The sequence below is a fragment of the Atractosteus spatula genome, chromosome 14 (assembly GCF_055471065.1).
Source record: "Atractosteus spatula isolate fAtrSpa1 chromosome 14, fAtrSpa1.hap1, whole genome shotgun sequence".
Taxonomy (NCBI): Eukaryota; Metazoa; Chordata; class Actinopteri; order Semionotiformes; family Lepisosteidae; genus Atractosteus; species Atractosteus spatula.
In genome coordinates, this window is record NC_142719.1 from 23,273,588 (window position 1) to 23,297,682 (window position 24,095).

At 37.8% G+C, this 24,095-nt stretch overlaps 1 protein-coding gene across 1 annotated transcript in view; it reads left to right on the forward strand.

The window, feature by feature from the left end:
* The window catches only part of LOC148820921 (adhesion G protein-coupled receptor E3-like), a 54,203-nt gene that overhangs the window by 1,997 nt on the left and 28,111 nt on the right, over positions 1–24,095 (forward strand). The window contains exons 2-6 of the mRNA XM_088931503.1: positions 2,402–2,548; positions 3,129–3,281; positions 12,757–12,888; positions 13,461–13,592; positions 14,524–14,564. Coding sequence (XP_088787629.1) covers positions 3,155–3,281; positions 12,757–12,888; positions 13,461–13,592; positions 14,524–14,564 — 432 coding nt within the window. The 5' untranslated portion in view covers positions 2,402–2,548; positions 3,129–3,154. The remainder of the gene's footprint in view (positions 1–2,401; positions 2,549–3,128; positions 3,282–12,756; positions 12,889–13,460; positions 13,593–14,523; positions 14,565–24,095) is intronic.

A 24,095-nucleotide genomic window follows, 5' to 3' on the forward strand; every position in this document is an offset into this window, starting at 1 on the left:
AAAGGAATGCGATTGTTACGGCGGGAGTTCCTGATCGGGTTGATGGTCCGGAGGGTGTTTTTGGCTCGGGCAAGGGCCCTGTCAATCACACTGCTGGGGTATCCTCTGTTGATGAAAAAGGAGTACATTTCGAGGGCTTGGTTCTCGAAGTCGATGTCGTTGCTGCATAATCGTCGTAGCCTAAGGAACTGTGAAAAAGGAAGAGAGTTTTTAGTGTGGTTGGGGTAGAATGAGCTGTACAGGAGGTAGCTGTGTGAATCCGTGGGTTTGTAATAAACTGAAGTGGACAGTCGGGGGTAGTTGATGGAGAAGTTGATGTCTAGAAACGGAAGAGTAGTGGAAGATATGTTAACCGTATATTTGAGGGACGGGTGGAAGTTGGTGAAATGGTGCAGGAAGAACTCAAGCTGATCGTTGGAGCATGTGGAAGCACCGACGCAGTCATCAATATATCGTTTGTATATTGGTATATAACCATTTATTGGTTAAAGGCCTTGCCAAAATCTATAAACAGCATCCTAAAATAGGTGCCCCATCTGTCTAAATGTTCTAGGGCAGTATAAGTAGTCCTAGTGATATAGCCTCATCAACGGACCTATTCAGGCACTAAGCAAATTGAAGTGGGTCTGACATAGTGCAATTTACTGTATATATGACAATACTAGGTTTTCCAGGCATTTCATGACCACTGAAGTGAGTGCCAGTGGGCAGTAATCATTTAAACAAGTTGGCTTGGTCTTCTTGGGCAGTGGCACAATTTTAGTTTGTAGCAAATGTCTTTGTTCATCCAGGGCTCCTGATTGGGATATATTCAGATCCTCCTGGTAGGAACATATCTGTCCACACAGTAGTTGATGTAGGATGTGACCACCTCTGTATACTCATTTAGATCAGTGGAAGAATCTTTTAATACACACCAATCAGACATTAGTTAGTCTGCGAGTAGTTTATTGAACCAAGGATCTTGTTCAGTTGTTTTTTGAAGAAAATGAATGTACCTGCTTCAAAAACATGGCTGGGTGAGCACGACTTGTTCCATATTCCCACATATATTTTTTTAAAGAAGTGAGATTGGATATTGTTCTGTCATTTCTTCCATTATTTTTCATTGTTAGAGTGTTCCTTGTCAGAGAAATTATAAATCATCTCTGATAGGCCCTACCATAAACTAGGTTGGCCCACACACACAAAATCTCACAATGGCCAATATAGTAAAGCCCACAAGGTTTAACTGCAGATTTTTTCCTGAAAACAAAATATAATTCTAGATGCTGAAGGTATGATACCATCTCAACCAACACCAACTTGTGATGCTGTACTGTACCTTAAAAACAAGAACCCAGCTCATTTTTGTTGGTTAACTCATTGGTTACTCATGTTTCAACTAAACTCTCAATCTGATTTTTCCTACCACGCCAGGACTTAAACTTCTCCATGGTGCCAGGACAAATGAGTGAGTCAGTAGGGTTCAGAATTCTGTCCAAGATATTCTTTCTACAACAGAAGAAAGCTTGTGTTTATGAGCACACTGTTATATTTGCCTAATCAACAAAATTAGACAGTTGGACTCTTTTTGTGAACACCATAAATGTCCGAGCATATTCAGAACCAAGCCATAACTGGGACGAAACAAATTCTCCCATCTGTCTGTCTTGGGGCTAGACCCCAAGAAATTAGGTTTCTCTTCTAAGATGAGAAAAGAAGAAGCCATAAGGCATAAGAGAAAAATATTTTTAAAATCCTCCAAGGGTTTTAAAAATGGAAAGAGAGCACCTTAGCTGGAAAGCCAATGGCGTGGTTCTAGGCCGAGCAAACAGGAGTACCATGAGAATGTAATATAGGGCTCTTAATTAGAAGCTCAGGTGGTGCTGATGAGACATTCTCAAACGACAATCAGGGAATAAAGAACAATTAGCAGGCTGCCTTGGTGGTATTAGAGGCACTGGTGAGCAGGGATTCCTTCCACTGTGTCACACAGTAAATAAATATTTTCCACATTCTACAGTTTAGTAGTATAGCTGTAAGAAAACTCTCCTCGTTCATTAGGACTACACTATTGTCTGGCTGCTCACAATTAGAAATGACTGCATTTACATCACTACTGAAATATTATTCTTTATAAGTTTAAGTTACTGTAGATACAAAGATACACATCTTTCCCAGAAAACCAATCTAATTCACCTTTTAATTATTTAATAATTTCAGTATTTTTACAAGATTTGACTGTTGAATAAACCTTTCAGATACTTTGTTTCATTGCTGCACCTGACTCACCGGACAGAAGCCCTTTCCAAGTAGAAAACCTGAAAAAAGTCTGAATTGTTTGAGAAGTTTGCACTATTGTTTTGTGCAATTTGAATAATGGTTGTGCTAAGTGACGAATGTCATCAATATTTTACAGATGTTGATGAGTGTTCTTTGGTTGGGTACTGCCCTAAGAATTCAGTTTGCTTCAATATAAATGGAAGTTACTACTGTCAGTGCAAGACCGGGTTCAGATCAACATCCAGGACAACCAATTTTACAAGTGTCAGTGAAAAATGCACAGGTAAGATACCTGGAATCTATAACAATGATCTTTCCTTCCCTATAAAGTTTTAATTGTCAAAGTACTGCTTCCATTTTCATTGGTCTCTCATCAGTACTCTGAAGAATTCAAATACTATATATTCCCATGTTGCAGTGTAGGAAACCTCATGTTTCATGTTGCAGTCTTGGAAACCTAACTCAGTCCCTAGTCCCTTCATAGTCCTTGTCATTGTAGGGTTGCGTTATTGTTCAGTGATTTTCTGCTTAATTATATTCAGTTCAATTGTATTTTATGTTAAACCTTTCCCATCTGAAAGGACTTTACAGAAGAAAAAGAACAAGCTGTAATGGTGTGGCCATTGTCAGTTAAATATAGATATAGATGATCTCACAAGTACAAGGTTTGTTTACAGGACATGTACTGTAATGATGTAAAGAAAAGCAAATTAATAGTCTTTCAGTTTCAAATAACACCCTAGTTCCTTTGCATTATGACACAATTGTCTTAGTTTCACTGGATCTTGTACTTAATTGTTATACTTTAATTTATAGTTTATTACTTTGTCTTTTGAAACATTTTTCTTCCTGTTCTCCTACAGATATCGATGAGTGTCGAGAAAACGTAATGATTTGTGGTGTGAATACAATATGTTCAAACACAATTGGAAAGTACTACTGCACATGTAAACCAGGATACAAATCAAGCAGTGGTGAAGAAAACTTCAACACAACTAATAATGTGTTATGTGAAGGTAGTGGTCATTGTTTATTTCACAGCATTGGGGCACATTCTCAGGTTTACATCAGAATATTGGAATGGCTCATTCAATCCAATGAGCCTGGATGTTACTGGGAAAATAGCAACATGTATTACAGTAGAAAATCTGTTCCATCTAGAAAATTTACAGAGAGCAATAAAACCTAATCTGCATGTCTTTTGGAAGTGGGAAGAAAGTGGAAGTTTACATTACATTTCTCCATGTGCTCTGGTTTCTCAATTCAAATCAATTCAATTGGTCATGCCAATAAAGCATCTTGAATTGAATTGAGAAACCAGAGCACATGGTAAAATCTAATGTAAACACCACACTGACAGTCATGACAAAATTGGATTGAACTGAAAACCTTGTAGACAGTAATGTACCATACAGTTACTCAGAAATTGATTTCTTACTTATATTGAACACAGACGTCATCCATTGTATAGTATATAAGAGTGGAGAAACCCTATTACTCAAATATATATTAGAATATAGACTATATTACCAGAGTGGAGTGTGTGAAGACAACAGTTTGACAAGGCCTCAGTCTTCTCCATACAAGCAATGGTGTGACCTAGAAGCCCATTAGAGTTCTGACAAAAAAGGATTAATGACAAATCTAAGGGGCTATTCTTGTTGTTTGTCAGATTGCCAAGACAGATCAAGTCAGATTGAGAAAGCAGAGCAAAGAAAGTAAGATGTGCAGTACCTCGAAGCTGTGATTGGTTGTGACATCATCAGGTGTAGTGTCTTTCTCTGTTTCTCCAACCTCCAGGTTCTTCTTTGGTTGATCAACTGTAGGGTGATTGGTCTTGACCTCAGACCCAGGATCATATTAAAAAAGCTCTTGTTTGGTGTGTTCTAGACTGAGAGATGCCATATTGGATACTTCAAAAGGGAGGTTGAGAATTGATGCAATTTATGATGTTCTTCCCAGTGTTACAGACTCTGGTGATGCTGCTCAAGGAAATTAAAAGATTTATATTAGAAATGTTTAAGATATCTCATTTCTCAGGAAGTGAAAGCAAACCAAAATGTTTAAGTCTTAGAAACACAATAATTGTTCCCATTTTATATGTTTTAATAATGTTTATATTTATTTTTTGTTTTTTTTTATTTTATGTTTTGGTCAAGAGCATGGTCATTCTGAGTCATAATATGTTATTAACATGTCATAACATTTTCTTACGCAAAAATTCCACTTTCCTATCAAGCCCACAGCACATGTACAGTAAGTACTACAGTATTGTAAAGACTAAAGAACTGCAAGACAACCTTTTCATCCTTCTGCAGTGACCACAACTGGTGAATCTAGACAACTCATTCATGTGATAACTGGCTGATCTTGATGCAGTAGTGTTACGACCCAAAGTGTCTAGGAGTAAAGGGGTGTAACATTTAGGATCGTTTTTGGATGCAGGTGGGTTCTGGTGAGGGACTTAGGAAGTGTGATAACAAGTGTTGGTGCAAACATGATTATTTTAAGGTGAATAAGTGACTGGTACGTAATAGGACACAATAACACACAGGGTAAGGGAACTAGAGCAGTGCCAAAGAAAAGAAAATAACAAACAAAATGGAGCTGTCTAAGAAAGTGAGGGAAAACTGACCAAACTACAAAAGAAAACCCGAAACACTCGGTCTTCGGCGTCTTCAAACGCCCTAGCTAACCTTCACTGACTACCCAAAGCCATACAAGACAAAAGGCACTCACCCATACTAAATTAGTGTTACTAATACAAAAATCAACTACAGTATGTGTGCAAAATGTACCCAACAACCTAAATTAACCCTATACAAAAAAAATTCACACAAATACACAAGTGAACTACGAATACCAATAAAGGAAAACGAGAGTAGACACAAGTAACAGGGTACAAAAGGACACAGATGTTGATACAATACGTCTGGGCAAGGTAATGGCTAAATAAGAATAAATACAAACAAACGAAAGTATGAGGAGACGAACACAAACCAACAAAGCCTAAGCTATATGAAAACACACACACACGAAGCAAAACAAAGCCGAAGAAAAACCAAAAGTGAAACAAAACTGAAGCTAAGCCGAGCGGGACCAAAGTCAAACAAAAAGCCCCTTTGAAACCTCCAAGTTATATACTGAATAAGCTGCACTCTGATTGGATGAGAAGCTGATTGATGATGGTGTAATACAAGAACAATGGTGTAATGATGAACCAAGAGGGGAGGGAAAACAATCAAAGTTAGGAAGTGTGGAACATAGCAACAAAAACACACATAGACCACATACTGGGACGTAACAAGTAGCAGAGTATTGAATAAGACAGAGAAGACACGTAGCTAAAAGAGAGGCAGCAATATGAAAGATGGAATTGTCCAGTTAAGACCTTTCCAGTATATACTATTAAGAATTATTACTTTATTGTATGTATACAAGGAACACCTCAATAGTAGGGATGTTCAGAGAATACAAAGCAAGCAGTTACCTTTATACAGCTTGGTAACATCAAGATTTCCATGGCCAAAAGGAATTTGTCAGTGTGTATGGTTAAGATCATGTTCAGAACACTTATCTATTAAGAGAAGTTGTGGTTATCTGTCTGCCTAGAATTTCAAAGATCATGGTGGCTGCCCTCCTTTACAGCCCTGAGGTAAGCTAAAGTTTCAGAGATAATCAAAATTCCACAGGATTAACAAGGAGTTTCGTCATTCTCCCCTCAGGAAATAACATGAAACCTCAGTGTATATTGTCTAGGCCAAACCAGTCACCTCCTTCTATAGATATATGGAGGTAGATATAGGAGGTAGATATTTTTTTATTTTCTCTACTGTTATTGGGTACAGCTGAACAAGTAAGCATTCCAATACACGTGTTGTATATGGTAAATAAAAAATCTTGAATCTTGAATATAGATCGATGGCAATTTCTTTCTTTTGACAGGGCTCTTCCTTAAAAATCCTGGTTCGCAACATCATTATAGAGGCAGAAACTATTATATTATAAAGCATTATAGTACAGAAAGTATTACAGCACAGGTCCCTCCCTGTGCAGCCAGCAAGTAATCAAGAGCCAACCGGTTTTGCATAGCAACCATTCAGAGACCTACCATTTCATCATTTATAGCTTTCATCCCCTCAGAGGTTTCATTAGCTAAGTTTTCTAAAGAAGTAGCCATATTAATACATTCTCAAGCAAGCATAGTCATCCCATACATGGGGGAAGTAATAGCAAAGAATCGTTCAGTCTCAGTAATTTTATGTTTAGTTATGTAACGGCCCTAGGTTGTGGTGACAAGGATCCGTGCAGATGCAGGAAACCTGGGCGGTGAGTAGGCGGACAGAGCAAATCCAGGAGCTGAGTCGTAGTCCGAAGGCGTAAGGTAGGTCAAGATCCGATAAAGGCACTGGTGGTGAACAATCCAGAACGAGAGACAGGTACGTGGTCGAAACAAGAGCTGCAGGGTCAATACCGAAAAATAGTCACTGGTAGCAAACAATCCAAGGGTCGAGACGAGAATCGAAGTCCAAAGGCAAAAGGCGAAGTCAGAAAATCCAGAAAGGCAAAAGGGAAAGAAATGCTAGGTAGAGCAACATGTAGTGAACTCAATACCGAGCAGAGATATGCGGGTAAGGGAGGCTTAAATAATGCAGCCTGCCACACGGTAAGGCGTCTGATGAGAATTAACACGTGCGGCGGCGTTTGTAATTATCACCCTGCTGCTGGGACTGATTAGACCTCTTAGTAGCTGGTCTGGGCCGGTTAGTGGTCATGACAAGTTAGCCTTATAGTATGAAAAGGGCCTGTGTGTTTTTTTTCTCTTAAATAAAGCATGCCTCATTAGGTAGGACTTCTGAAGCTACATGAAGGCTCATGTTGATACCGCCTATATTCATAGAATGGAACAGCACAGCCTCACTTTTCAGTCAGGTCACAATATTATTACCCTAACTGTATTATCAGCCTAATAGAGGGTGGCCTAGAACTGTGATTATAGTGGGGACCATAATTGGCACTAAACTTGAATGACCTTGGACAGGCTGTAAGCTCAAAGTATTACCGTGGTCCACTTTGTTTGTAACCGTCTGCATCAGTTTAACTGCTGTGACACGAAAAGACTTGTCAAAATAGTTGATTGAATTAACAGTATGGGTGTGGCGAGTTTAGACTGTTTCTTGCCAGTCTTGGGTGAAAGGAACCTGTCTTTCATTGGACGGTTCGTCTATTCTACTTGTACATGAGAATATACTGTAGGGCGGTCATTTTTTCCACTGACAGACAAAGTTGTGTTGTCAGTATTCTTAACAGCCACTTCTAAGACGAAGGTGACTTTCTGCTATCTAAACCATTTTTTACAGCTTTTAAAGTAATGTTTGAGTTAGGCAGGAACACGTCAGCAATCAAATGTTCTGTTTTTTCTCAACACTAATTTTTCCATACTATAATTTGAGTCTTTGTGTCAGCTGTAAGTTCTTTTTACTTCTTAACTAAACATTTGAAACAATTTTGTAAACACAACACGTATTCCATACAGAAATAAAATAATGTTTTCTACAGGTGTTAAGCAGATCAGCAGTTTGCTAACAAAATAGCTCACCGTCCACCACTGCCTAGTATAACTTTAAACGAACAGGAAAAAGAGCTTTTTCAGAGAGCAATTACATTGAGTTTATGTAGAATAAGTGATTAGATTTATGAGCAATCTAATTTCTTATAATAATAATAAACTTTATTTTATATAGCACCATTCAAGGTGGTTTCTCAAAGCGCTTTACAGGATGACAACAACAATAAATAAGAAGAATACGCAAGATAAAATACAATTACAATATATAGAGGAGATGGTGGTACTAAGAAAAGCAGAGGGGTGAAGAATGGAACCAGTTAAGTAAAGGCTTTTCTGAAGAAGAGGATTTTGAGTCTATATTTGAAGGAGTTCAGAGTAGGTGACTCTCTGAAATCCTTGGGGAAAGAGTTCAAGAGCTTGGGGGCATAACAGGAGAAGGCCCTGTCATCCACACAGTGTAGACGGGCTTGGGGGACAGTAAGGAGAGCAGAATTAGAAGAGCAAAGGTTGCGAGGTGGGGAGTAGGGCGATAATAGTTCAGACAGGCACTGAGGTGCCAAGCCATTTAGAGCCTTATAGGTGAGCATGAGGATTTTAAAGTCTACATGGAATTTGACTGGAAGCCAGTGCAAGGACTCCAGGATAGGAGTAATATGAACGCTTGCACTAGACCTAGTCAGGATTCTGGCTGCTGAATGTTGGACATACTGCAGTTTGTTCAGAGTAGATTTAGATACCCCAGCAAGTAGTGCATTACAGTAGTCAATTCAAGAGAACACAAATGTGTTGATCAGCTTTTCAGCCACAGTTAGTGATAGCATAGGGCATAGTCTAGTGATGTTTCTTAGGTGAAAAAAAGATGTTTTGACAGTATGCTGCACATGTGGGTAGAATGTTAAGCCAGAATTGAATATAAGCCCAAGGTTTTTCAATTTTGATTGAAGCTCAAGTATAGAACCATCTACAGATGGGGTTACAGGACTGGCTTTACGAAGCTGATGGGGGGTGCCAATAAGCATGACTTCAGTCTTGTCGCAGTTAAGATGAAGGAAATTTTGAGTCATCCAAATTTTTATGTCAGAGATGCAATTTGATAGAATAGAGACAGCCACATCAGTATCAGGTTTGGTATGGATGTATATTTGAGTATCATCAGTGTAAAAATGAAAGCTGAGGCCATGTGATCTTAAAAGCTGACCAAGTGGAAACATGTAAATGCTAAAGAGCAAGGGGCCCAGTATTGAGCCCTAAGGAACACCAGACTTAACAAGACCAATTTCAGACCTGTACCCATTAAGAGAGACAAAGTGACAGCAATCAGTGAGGTAAGATTTGAACCTTTTGAGAGCAGTGTCAGTAACTCCAAACACAGTCTCAAGACGAGAAAGTAAGATGTTATAGTCAACAGTGTCAAAAGCAGCACTGAGATCAAAAAGGATGAATATAGAAAGAGAACCAGAATCAGAAGCTATTAGAAGATTGTTAGTGACTTTGACCAGGGCAGTTTCTGTGCTGTGAAGTTGACAGAAGCCAGATTGGAGGGGTTCGAAAAGGTTGTTTGTCATGAGGTGGTTTTGTAACTGAAGTGTGACAGCACGTTCTAGAGTTTTAGCAAGAAAGAGTAAGTTGGAGATTGGGCTAAAATTGTTAAGATTGTCGAGAGCCATGTTAGGCTTTTTTGGCACTGGGGTAATGGCAGCAGTTTTGAGGACCTTTGGTACAATGCCAGTGCTCATGGATTCATGTATACTATTGAGGACAATGGGACAGAGAGAAGAGAAACAGGACTGAAATAAAGTGGTGGGAATGGGATCTAAAATAGATGTGGTGGGTTTCATGTGTGTAACTAGTTTATTGAGTGATGCTGAGTCAAGAAGAGAGAAGCTGGAGAGAAGGGAACCAGAGAAGTTGGATGAGGAGGGAGGAGGTATGGAAATGATATGCGTAGTGGAGAATGTGATGCTGGATGTTGTCAATCTTAGAACTAAAGAAATCTAAGAATGTGTTGCAAAGTTGTGATGAGGCAGGTAATGTGGTGGGGCAGTTTGGCTTGAGCAGTCTGTTGATGGTGGAGAAAAGATGGCTGGGGTTGTTTTGGTGATTTTCAATGATGTGAGAGACGTAGGTGGATCTAGCAGACTCTATAGTAACCTTATATTCAGATAAGTAATCTCTCCAAGCCTGATAATGTACATTTAGGCCAGAAAGACACTACCTACGCTCAAGTTTGTGAGAGGCTGCCTTCATGGATCGCAGATGGTCATTGTACCAGGGGGCAGGGCGAGAGAAGGAGATGGTTTGAGTTTTTAAAGGAGCAAAGGTGTCGAGGGTTGATAAAAGAGCACTGTCAAGTAACTGTATTTTGTCCTCTAGAGGGTCAGAGGAAGAGAAAAAAGATAAGGAGGAGAGATCAGAATTTGCGAACCTTGGGTGATCAATTGATCGCCAGTTGCAGAAATTTACAGAGCGTGGGGGGGAAGTGTTAGAAACAGGTAATTCCAAACAGGTAATTCTTATTCATTTAAATAAGTTTGTACGTTTATTTATTCATTTATTTCTTATTCGATTTGAGCTGCACAAAAGCAATAAGTGCTAAATTGCAATAATTTGCAATAATTTGGTCATCAATAAAAACAGTTGTAGGACAAGAAACAAAAGATAGAGAAAACTTAAGCTTCTTAAGGATAAAACTAAAATTCAGTCTTCAAATTAAGGCAAATCAAAATTTAGGACGTTAAAGTGCTAGAGGTGTAAATAAATGTAAAAATACAAAACTATACATGAGCAAAACGTATTTGTACGTTAAATAAGCAAACAGAAAAAAGCCATGACTAGACATAGTGCAGAAGAGGGATGCAGGAACACTTGCAAAGATTAGATGTACAAAAAAAATCCCAGAAAGGTGTGTGTTACAAAAGAACATGCAAACATGAAATGGATTTGGCAATGAGTGAGGGGCTTGAATAATCAGGTGCATTTCTGGCAGGGAGAGTATGAAGGTTTGATGGGACAGAGTCAGAAAATTAGTACACATAAAAAACAGCAATTCTGTCAGAGAGCCTTATATGAATTAATAGCAAACATGGTTTCATGGAGGGCTTCTCAGATAGTTGGGCATTCAGGTAGATTGTCATGTGAAAGGATTTGTAAATATATATTTAGTTAAAGCAAGCTATTTTTTTGCAAAACCTTTGCAATCCTTTGTCACGGATGAAAACACTAAAATGTTTTAGTTAAGCTAGCACAATAAAATAATTTATCCTCTGTGAGATGCTACCATCTCATAGTGGGTTTCTAACACTGTGTATAGATCCATCCACACAGTGCCTTTACCTCCATCCATTTTCTAATTTCTTTAACAGTACAGGATTTGGATGCTATCCCAGCAAGCAACGGACTATCCCCCAGCGGTGTAGGGTGCATACCAATGTGAGCCCGAAAGCTCTATGTTATTAATAATATCTTCCGTGTCGCATTAACATTGGAATGTTCTTTTTTACAAGTGTAAAAATACACAATGTGTCTCCTCTATAACTCTTCAGTTTACAGAGAAATTCCACCAGAGCCTCACAATATTGCCCAATAATACTCTTCTTGTGTCTAATTTTTAGTTTAACAGGATTTGTGCTATAAGCACATTGTTTAATGGGAATGACATTACCCACCTCTAATATCACTGTATAGCACTTGTTTGAGTCGGGAATGCCAAACCATCTCTATTGGATTTAAATCTGGGGATTCAGCTGGAGTTTTCACAAGCTATCTCTTGTTGATTTCCTGTTTATTTTCATCATTATTTGGTGTAAGAGAGTCTTCTTGATTTTGGCCAGAGTCCATCTCCTTACCAAAGCTATAGTGCAGTAAGTTGTCTGTCCCGACAAATGGTACAGATAAACGTGTACTATACTGACAAGCTAATATCTGAAGAAGGCTTCACAGCCAAAATATTGTGTTTTATCTCTTCTCTTTTCAGCATGGAATAAACTTATTACTTGTTCCCTTACTGTAACTACTGCATGATTTCTTTATCTGTTTCAGCTAAATGAGGGGCATTAAATCAGTCAGAATCTCAGAGTGCCAATTGTAAAAATAACCCTTCTTCATCATTTGTTTAACTTAAAGAATTTTGTGAAGAACGTTTGTAATGTAGGGCGCTCTGAATGAGTTTGTCAAGATCACGGTTTCAAAATAAAAAACATCAAACCTTAGATTGGATGAGAATCCAGACTAACAAATAGGATAGGCTTTATTGTTTGCATACAAGGAACACCTCAATAGTAGGGATGTTCAGAGAATACAAAGCAAGCAGTTACCTTTATACAGCTTGGTAATGTCAAGATTTCCATGGCCAAAAGGAATTTGTCAGTGTGTATGGTTAAGATCACGTTCAGAACACTTATCTATTAAGAGAAGTTGTGGTTATCTGTCTGCCTATAATTTCAAAGATCATGGTGCCTGCCCTCCTTTACAGCCTTGAGATAAGATAATATTTCAGAGATAATCAAACCAGGAGTTTCATTAACCAGGAGTTTCATTAGCACCCTCTTGTATGTTGCTTCGTAACCTGAGAGACATAAAATTAAAAACTGCCTGAAAGTAGGCAGGTCTGTCCAGTCTGTTAACACTACCTTATTCTCTCTGCATGTGTCTACTGTAATTGTACATTGAGACATAAAAACACATAACTGGTAATCCCAATTTAAATTGATGTACAATATCTACATATAAACTATAGAATTTGAAAAGGTACATTTTGACTTCTTGCCATTGTATCGGATGATACTGACAGACAAAATAGAAAATTATCCTGTAAATTGCAATAGTACAATTTTGCTTTTTAGCTAGTATGTAAACAACATGTACTAAGCAGATAAACTGATCACAGCCCACAGTGGTTAAAAGATTATCTGTATCTGTTGTAGATGTTAATGAGTGCAAAGAGGATCAAGGAATCTGTGGCAGCAATGCCACCTGTAGGAACACAGATGGCAGCTACAGGTGTGACTGTCATCTAGGGTTCAGCAACAGGGGAAATTCCACAGGACACTGCTCAGGTGAGGACTGAAAAATGCTAATGTATAGCAAAAATGTGACTTGATATGATTGTGTACATAACGCTCAATGAGTATATACAGTAGTCTGAGGCATTATGAACCATGTGTCAGTGCTGTCAACAGGATTAGAGGAACATTTTATTTAATCATAGTTTTAGGATTTCATTTAAAAAGGTGTGGAACTTTTGTTATTGTCATGGAAATAAAAACAAAACTAAACAAAACACAAACCACTATTATTTAAGCTTCTTTGCACCTCTGCCAATTTTATTTGATAATCTGATAAATAATAATAAAATCTGATACTATTTAAAATGTTTATGATCATCACATAGAGCATATATATTATAATCATATGATGGCACATGGAATATGTGATTTATGTGCTTTGTCGTTAAAAACCACAAAACAGAATTTAAGCAGGTTTCCAGAAAACTAATCAGATCAAATTATTTACTACTTTTAATATAAATATTCAAGTCTTATATTAAATGGTATGTAAACAACATGTACTAAGCAGATAAATAGATCACAGCCCACAGTGGTTAAAAGATTATCTGTGTCTGTTTTAGATGTTAATGAGTGCGAAGAGGATCAAGGAATCTGTGGTAGCAAAGCCACCTGTAGGAACACAGATGGCAGCTACAGGTGTGACTGTCATCTAGGGTTCAGCAACAGGGGAAATTCCACCAGACACTGCTCAGGTGAGGACTGAAAAATGCTGATGGATGGAGAAAGTGTGACTTTATATGATTGTGTTCATAAAGCTCAATGAGTATATACAGTAGACTGAGGCATTAGGAGCCATGTGTCAGTGGAACATTTTATTTAATCTTAGTTTTAATATTTCATTTAAAAAGGTGTGGATCTTTTATTATTACCATGGAAATAAAAAAAAAACTAAACAAAACACAAACCACTATTATTCAAGCTTCTTTTCACCTCTGCCAATTTTAATTGATAATCTGATAAATAATAATAAAATCTGATACTATTTAAAATGTTTATGTTCATCACAAAGAGCATATATATTATAATCATATGATGGCACATGGAATATGTGATTTATGTGCTTTGTTGTTAAAACTACAAAACAGAATTTTAAATATTATTTGCTGCTTTTAATATAAATATTCAACTCTGATATTGAAAAAGATGTTTTGTAATCAAAGTTCAAGTAAATACCATATGTAAAATGAATCTAGCTCTGATTAAATGGAAAAGGTATTTAAAACAAAACACAGCCACAGTTTGTAATTGATTGCTGAATGAAACTACAGGGGACAGCAGCTTAGGATCCTGATGCATCCTGATGAGAAGACAGCTGAAAAACTAGGGAGAGCTGATGGTAGGCAGCAGTGCAGTGTAGAGTGGGAATAATTACCTTTCTGAGAACAATAGTAAGTACTTCAAGTGGTGTTGACAACCCTTCTGACAATTTTGCCATGGAAATGGGCAGTTTGTATAATTGATTCGGTGATTGAACAACGACTGTGGTGATACAGGAACTTGAAACAGTACTTATGGGCGCAAGCATTAAATTATTTTCACGAAAGCAACAGAAATGAAGAATGCAAAAATAAAACTAAAACCTATAAAAAATATTCTAAATTGAAATGTTTAATTTATTTGCAGGATTTCAAAAAGTTACAGACTGTACATCACTTTTAAAAGAGGTAAGTTCTAATGCAATATGGAATGAAATGTAATGTTAATTTGTTATTAATAAGTCATATTCCACACTGTACACCTGTATTGAGACTGTTGTGACACAGCAAGGCACTGCAGACAGCAGTGGAGGACTACAGGCTGAACAGTGAGATCAGGGGCTGTAATGCTGCTGTGTGCGGCAGATGACTGTGGAGGGCTATTGACCAGAACCCAAGTGTGTGAGTTTGTGGCTTTTCAGGTAATTTCAGAAATTAGAAAAGGCTCAGCCAGAGATTGCTGGAAGCAGCCAAAGGCTCATCAGAGTGGAGTGACGTAGAAAAAAAGCACTGAATGTCTGAAAGGACCCCAAAGTGAACGATGCAAGCTCTCATAAGCTAAATGTCAGGATCAGTCAAATACAAAATGAACTGATCCTCATAGAGAGCTCAATGTCAGAGCACTTCCAGAGTGGTGTTTTGGGAATAATAGCCTGGAAGGCTGAACCAAGAGGCATCCAGCATGAGTCTTCAGCTCCATGAGAGATCCTTTATAACAGAGACACAATACTTTTGGAAGTTAGACTTTTCTGAATTGTGTTTCAAGCATTTTCTGGATCTACTGCAGAGTATTGGTCGCACTAAACAAGCTGCATTCTATGTTTGTGAATTGTGTCATGGATAAACGAGATTACTTTCATGGCATAAATAATATATGACTCAATTTCTTCTCAATATTTCTCATAGTCACAGATTACAGTACTGTATGCAAGGAAGACCTTGCATGGCACAAAGGCAAAATGCAATATATGACTTATCCTAAGCTATATACAGTTGCAAGAAAAAGTTTGTGAACCCTTTGGAATTACCTGGATTTCTGCATTAATTAATTACTGCATTAATTAAAAATGTGGTCACAATAATAGACAAACACAATCTGCTTAAACTAATAACACACAAACAATTGTACTTCTTCTTGTCAGTACTGAACACATTATTTAAACATTCACAGTCTAGGTTGTAAAAAGTATGTAAATCCTCTAGGCTAATGAGTTCTCTAATAGCTAATTGGAGTCAGGTGTTCCAATCAATGAGATGAGATTGGAGGTGTGGGTTGGAGGTTCCCTGCCCTATAAAAAACGCTGGTTACTATACGGCCTATAAAAAAGGTTGGTTACTGATAGAGTCTGCTCTTCTCAAGAAACAGCTGTTCATGTGAACCATGTCCCAATCAAAAGAAATATCAGACGACCTTAGAAGAAGAATTGTAGAGATGCATAAAGCTGGAAAAGTCTACAGAGGCATTTCTAAAGGCCTAGGTGTTCATCAATCCACAGTTAGATAAATTGTCTACAAATGGAGGAAATCCAGTACTGTTACTACTCTCCCTAGGAGTGGGAGTCACGGCAAGAGCGCAGTGTGCAATGCTGAAGGAGGTGAAAAAGAACCCTAGGGTAACAGCAAAGGATCTGCAGAAATCTCTTGAACTTGACAAAGTCTCTGTTCATGTGTCCACTATTAGAAAAACACTGAACAAGAATGGTGTTAATGGAAGGACACCACAGAGGAAACCACTGCTCTCCAAAAAAAGCATTGCTCCACGTCTGACGTTTGCAAAACACCACCTGGATGTTCCACAACACTTTTGGGACAATGTTCTGTGGATGGATGAGACAAAAGTTTAAGTTAGTTTTTTGGCACAAAAGTGCAATTCTGTTTGGAGGGGGAAAAAGCACTGCACACCAACAAATTACTTCTTATTAATATTACTATCAAGAGGTATTAACATTATACATTTACACATTTTAGAAAAGTATAATCTATACAAACACCACAAAACTATTCTCAATTGTATTTCTGAATGTTATGTCACACTTAGTTCATTGTTTTAAATACATCTAACTCAGAAAGTATTATAGTAATCAATAATATTAAATTGTTGCACTTTTCCCCGCATCTTGTAAAAATATATTTTCATTGTTCAAATATACATTAAATCTATCAGAAAATAAGTAAAATACAAAATTAAAGAAAACATAGGGTAAAATATTGTAACAAATTTGGATTCGGTGAGGACGAACACAGAGACTCAGACTTGTGGAGTTAAAAACAGAGCTTTATTTCTTTCTCCATCACTACCTGCCAGCCAACACTCCCAGCCGAGAGGGAGGCACAAGACAGCTCGCCAAGAGAGCGAGCCCGCCAGAGGGAGAGAGAGAGAGAGTGAGAGAGAGAAAAGAGAGAGTAACACCCAGGGGTGCGGACCCAAGGAACTATTTACACGGAAAACGGGCGATCTCCCCAGACTGTATGCCCGTTTCAGTGTGGGACAGCTGCACTGGTCAGCGGCCTTCCTAAACCCCGACCTGACCACTTCCACTCCTGTCCTGCCCCTCACCGCGTACCCCAGCCGGGCGCTCTTCGGCCACTGCCCGGGGCGAATGCGCTACACTGCCCCCACCTGAGACGTCTGACGTCCCGCTGACGTTGAATAGCCCGCCTACATCCAACACACAATCCTGCAGCCTCTGCGGCACCTGGAGAGTGCACCCGATGCGTCGAGGTGGAGTCTGGCGGTCCGCCACCTCAGCCCCCCCCGGCCCAGGGACCCGGCTGCAGCAGAGGGGGTAAAGCGCTCCTCCTGGCTTTCTGGAGCAGGGGTAGCATCGTCGCTCCCCCCTGTGTTGCCATGCTGGCCGTCTCCTCCTCCCCATCTGATTCCCCGTGTGCCGACTCCGCTGCCCGGCAGGGAGCGCCCCTCCGTTGGTGCCCACCGGTCTCCTCGAATACGGCATCAGCCTGCTCGGCCAGAGCCAGGGTCTGCTTCAAGGAGACTGGTGTGGCCAGCATCACCTCATTCGCCGCAATGGCCGGAGGAACGCCTGGACCTCCTCCGGAAGAATAGGGTAGGGTAGAATAGGGTGCTGCTCTCTGGGTACCGTGGGTTTTCTTCATATGTCTGATATGATTTCCTCTCACAGTCCAAAACATATTGGTAGGTTAATTGGCTTACGGGAAAACTGGCCCTGGTGTGTGTGTGTTTGTGTCTGTTTGTCTGTCCTGTGATGGACTGGTGCTATGTCCTGGGTGTATTCTGCCTTGCATCCGTTGCTTGCTGGGATAGGCTCTAAATCCTCTGTACTGGATAAAGAGATTAGAAAATGGATGGAAGTAAAGGTACTGTGTGGTTGGAACTATATACAGTGTTAGAAACCCATTGAAGGATAAATTATTTCATAGTGCTGGCTTAAGGAAACAGCCTTTCCACCTCTCTTGCACATCAGTATCCATACCTAGTTAGTTATTTAAACAAATTGCCTCTAAATATACAGTAAACATCTTAAGATGCTGGCTCTGTGGATCAGCATCAGCTATCTTTGCCCAGTCCTTCAATTTATGTGCATCCAACTCAGAGTTCAATGCTAGCAACTACACAAAATGTAAAATACAATCCACATTTCAGTATCTACAGATGCAGCCATTCAAAATGTACAGTACAACCCCGTACTGTGCAAAATTACCCACAGTTCACCGCGTTGTACCGCGGTGCGTGATTTGGCTGGAAAAAAACCTGACAGGTTTAATCTCTTTACTGTGCATGTTTTAATCCGCTTAGTATTATATGGACATTTACAACTAAAGGGAAATTTTAGTAGCTGAGCACAAAAAGAAGAGGAGCATAATGCATCTGAAGGTCATAAACGATATGAATTTAGGAACATAAACATGTTATGTAAACTGTATATGGCTGGTATTGGTAGTTTAAAATAATACACACCAGTTTTCCACTTTCTTCCTAAACATTTTAAGCATCAAAGTCTTTCATTCTGTTACATACTGTGGTTATTTTGGAACAGTTTTATGTGCTCCTTCTGACTATATTAGGATTATATACTGTGTAAAAAGTTATAATGTTTTAACCTTTTCTGCAAATACTTACGCTCGTTATTGCAGTAAAAAATGCATACTTTTTAGAATTTGATTAATAGGGAATATAATATGGAATCGATATAATTATATTCATATACTGTAGCTCAAATTTTTACAGTAGTACACTTTCTTTGGAAATGTCTGGATCAGTTTAACTTATTCCTATGTGATTATGTGTTGGCTATAATGGCTTAGGCATGTGCCTTGCATGCCTGAGGTCAGGGGTTTGAACCCAGCTGTCACCATGTGTTTTCTTTTAACAAATAAACATTTCTTTGAAAAACTAAAATAGCAAATATTATGGACACTATACTGACATTTTTTATATTTCTAAATATTACAACATGTTCAAAGCTAAGTGATTTATTAATAACAAATAATTTCAAAATGCTACTGTACTGCCACTACAGTATAGCTTGTTGGAAATACATTTATTTGACCTGCAGCAAAGTTTAACTCGTTCAGAGTGCCCTACATTACAAACTTTCTTCGCAAAATTCTTTGTTAAACAAATGAAGGAAGAAGGGTTATTTTTACAATTGGCACTCTGAGATTCTGACTGATTTAATTCCCCTCATTTGGCTGAAATGGATAAAGAAATCATGCAGTAGTTACAGTAAGGGAACAAGTAATCATTTTATTCCATGCTGAAAAGAGAAGAGATAAAACACAACGTTTCGGCTGTAAAGCCTTATTCAGGTGTGAGCTATTACCCTATTACTTGTTCCTTTGCAGACTATGCATGCTGACGCAGTTATCCACCTGAAGTAGTTACAGTATATGTATTGCAAGGCGCTGTTTTTTATTAACAGACACTCCGACTGAAACAAGTGTTGTACAGTGATATAGACGTAGGTTATGTCATCCCCATTAAACAATGTGCTTATCGCACAAATACTGCTAAACTAAAAATTAGACACAAGAAGAGTTTTATTGGATAATGTAGTTCAGGTGGGTAGCTGCATCAGCATGCGTAGGCTGCAAAGGAACAAGTAATAGGCTTATTCCATGCTGAAAAAAAGAAGAAGCACACCTGAAGAAAGCTCCATGGCTGAAACGTGTTTTCTTTCTTCTTTTTTTCAGCATGGAATAAACCTATTACATTATTGGATAATGTTGTGAGGCTCTGGTGGAATTTCTCTGTAAACTGAAGAGTTAGAGGAGACACAATGTATATTGCCTCTTTTTACACTTGTAAAAAAGAACATTCCAATGTTTATGCGGCACGGAAGATATTATAAATAATGTACAGTAGCGCTTTCGGGCTCACGTGGGTATGCACCCTACACCGTTGGAGGATCGAACCGGGGCCTCCAGCATCACTCAACAGGGTGAAAAAATAATAAAAATGCCAATGTAAACTTCATATTTACCATTTGTTGAAAATAAAAATGTAAAGTTCTCTAAAGCTTTCTCAGTCAAGTACGAGAATTCACCTAGGGAGCTGTGTAAGCATGCGTAGGCGGCAAAAGATCAGCTAAACAGGGAAGAAAACACTATCAGAGAAAACAATGTTTCAGGTGTGAAGAATACAGATCCCCAATTCAATTGCAGCCTAAATGTTAGGCATAGGTTTTGCCTGATCTGTCTGCTGCTAAAAGCAGACAGATCAGCTAAACAGGGAAGAAAACAATTATCTGCTGTCTGCTGCTGAGGCTGGGAGAGAAAATCACGCCCGGCTTTTCAATAGAATTGCATTAACTTGGTAATGCGTCAATCACATTTCCTGACGTATTGTGTTAATTTTCAGTATTTTATATTGTGTCCGATTCAAGGAAAGAAACATTTCCCAGATATTAGCTCATCAGTATAATACACTTTTATCTGTACCATTTGTCAGGACAGACAACTTACTGCACTCTAGCTTTGGTAAGGAGCTGGACTATGGCCAAAATCAAGAAGACCTTCTCACACCAAATAATGAAGATGAAAAGAAACGGGAAGTCAACATGAGACATTGTATAGCATTTGTCTTCCATGCACATCTTTGTTTGTGAAAGCACAGTGAGACGACAATATATAGGGGAGAGGAGAGAAAAAAATCTAAACCAAGGATGATGCAAAGGTAAATAACTTTGTAAAAATGTTTTATTACATGTGAATACAACAACACACTATTTTTATAACAAACTAACTGTTAATCTCTTTTTTTTCCAATTCCTATTGTGCAAGCCATGAAAAACTGAAGGATGAAAATGATGAGCTATCAGTGGTGCAAGTTCAAAGATGGCTGTGGGCTGACCTCGGTGCAAGCGTGAGTCTGACATCAATAAGAAACCAACACATGCCCCATGATAAGGGTAAAAAATAAAGAGGAAAGGCTCAAGCAAGCGCTTCAATGGATTGAACAGGGAGAGGCATTTCACAATGTACTTTTCACAGATACATTTGCTTTGTCTTGCATTGTCAGCTTGTGAATCAATTAAAGCATTTAATTAAACATGTGTTTGCGATTTTAATCAAAATGTGGGTAATACTTTTCAAAGAAAGTGTACTACTGTGATAATTTGAGCTACAGTATATGAATATAATTATATTGTTATCAATTTCTTTAGATATGCAATTCCATATTATATTCCCTATTAATCAAATTCTAAAATGTATGCATTTTTTACTGCAATAACGAGTGTAAATATTTGCAGAAAAGGTTAAAACATTATAACTTTTTACAAAGTATATAAACTTAAAATAATCAGAAGGAGCACGTAAAAACTTTTCCAAAATAACCACAGTATGTAACAGAATGAAAGACTTTGATGCTTAACATGTTTAGGAAGAAAGTGGAATACTGGTGTGCATTTTTTATTTAAACTAACAATACCAGCCATATACAGTTGACATAATATGTTTATGTTCCTAAATTAATATAGTTTATGACCAATCTCCTTGAAACTAAAACAGATCCCAGGTGCAAGTGACTTCATGATGCGAGAAGGCATTATGATATATTTCTATGCATCAGTTGAAGCCTTCTGACTATTAAAAAGAGGATTCACTTTTTTCTCTCTCTCTCAACCGCTGCGATTCAGGCACAGAATGGTTAAAAATGGCAACAGGTCAGACAGGCAGAGGGAAGGGGAAGGGGTGAAACTGTTACCTGTCATGGATAAAATGGATAGAAAACAGGTGAATTTACACCTGTGAAAAGCATTCCAATTTTAATGAGATATGGAAGATATTATTCATAATAAATGACCTTGGACGGTCTGTAAACTGAAAATGTATTTATACGCAATTCCATATTACGTATATTCCCTATTAATCAAATTCTAAAGAGTATGCATTTTTTTTACTGTGATAACTAGTGTAAGTATTTGCAGAAAAGGTTAAAACATTATAACTTTTTACAAAGTATATAAACTTAATATAGTCTGAAGGAGTATGTAAAAAGTTTTCCAAAATACCCACAGTACAGTATGTAACCGAATGAAAGACTTTGATGCTTAAAATGTTTAGGAAGAAAGTGGAATCATGGTGTGTATTTTTAAACTACCAATACCAGCCATATATAGTTTACATAATATGTTTATGTTCCTAAATTAATATCGTTTATGAGCAATCTCCAGGAAACCATCATAGGCACGGTGAATCGGAGATTCTCAAAACTTACTTTGTATGATTGGAAACAAATACGTGATTGGATCAAGGAAATGCTTTGAAGAAAGAGGCACTCTTTTCCTCTGGTTTAACAGTCTCTGCAGCAACAAAACAATCCGTTTAAACAAGAGAGTGTGGTGTTACTTTTTGTCAATGAAAAAATAAAGTCTTTTTGTGTCGCAACAGTTAACTGATGCAGACGGTTACAAAGAAAGTGGACCACAGTAATACTTTGAGCTTACAGCCTGTCCAAGGTCAGTCATTATTAATACTATTAGTAATATATTCCGTAAAGACTTTGATGCATAAAATATTTATGCAGAATTAAAATATTTATGATGAAGGTGCAAGGTTGTGTACTTTTGTCCAACTGAGCAATCTTGCTTTTATAAAATATATACTGACTTTTTAATGTTTAATAATTAACATGCTGTAATACACAGTTTAAAATTATTAAAAGTCGAAAGAGTATACAACTTAAATTCTTAATTGGAAAAAGATTGTCCCTCAACATGTGGCCTACCGCGTTTAAAAGCAACGTACTCCACAAATTTTGAATGGCTGGATCTGTATGAAAACATACAGTCTGTTAACTTCATCATCTTCCTCTGCAGTATATCACATCTCCTGTCATTTTGTCAAAAGTATGCCTAACCCTATTAGGAAGTGTTCTTGTTATCAGTGTTTTCCTCAACTTTCCCCAAATTATCTTTTTCCTACCTACGTCTCTAGTCTTACACCCTGCAATAACTCAGCCAACACTTAAATCCTCAAAAACTGCTTGTGTTAATTTGTTTAAATCACAAATATCATATGTAAATACCATCCATATAGTACTCTGTTTTGTATAATAATAGTTTCTTTTAAAGGAAACCAGAGAAACTAGGAACTAGAGAAATCAAGAAAGTCTTTTTTTCTAGATTTCATAAATGCACATCCTGTTCACTGGGGTAATTAAATTCACACTGAGCAATCTGCAATATGTTCAGAATTTGACAGCAAGAATCCTGATTGGGATGCATTGCGCCTGTCTTCAAGTTCTTGCACTGGCTTCCTATCAGGTTTCGTGTCAACTTCAAAATCCTCATCCTCATTCGGTACCTATCTGGTTTATTATCTGTCTACTCCCCACCTTGCAACTTTTGTCCGTCTCACTCTGGTCTTCTAGCTGTCCTCAAGAACATTTACATTCTGTGTGTGATAGGACCTTCTCTAGCTGCACCCCAGAGCTCTGGATTTGTATCCCAGAGATTTGTATATCAGAGTCACCTACCCCTAGTACATTTAAATCTAACCTCAAAACCTTTCTTTTTAGAAGACTTATCCAAAATGTTGTGTTTTCTCTCTTCTCTTTTCAGCATGGAATAAACGTATTACTTGTTCATTTGCAGACTACCCACCTGACTTATTTAGTGTCTGTCTCTGCTTCATTTTCTAATTTCGGTAGCACTTCTAACTGCTTGTCTTTCTTATATGTATTAACTTTGTAATCTGTGGTCCTTATAACTGGTTTTACACCAACTGTATTGCTTTGAGATGCTACTTTTAAAGGTGATATATAAAATAAAGTTTTTTTATTATTGTTATAGAGAAACATGATCAGATTTTCCCTGGTTCAGAAAAAAAGATCTAAAGTATACTAGTTTGTCACTCTTCTCACACCCTCTTTTCTAAATGGCTTTGCATACTAATCTGATCAATCTAACTACCTATTTTCTGTGCTTTCTCTGTCCTGCTAGATTGATAATTATTCTGAAAGTCTTCTTCTTGAAATGAGACATTTATAAATACCTGTTTTCACTGTTAACATTTTGCAGCAGCTCTGCAACAAAATATACACTTAGCTCAACCTGACAGTTCACCTGCTATCAACATTGAATAAGAAAATCTTTAGATTTCTGTCTTTATTTAGTGGTTTAATTAGTAACAAATCCTAAACATGGAAAAATGTATTTTATGTGTTGCAAAAAACTTACTTGCTTTAACAAAATATATTTACAAATCCTTTCGCCTGGCAGTCTACCTGAATGCATC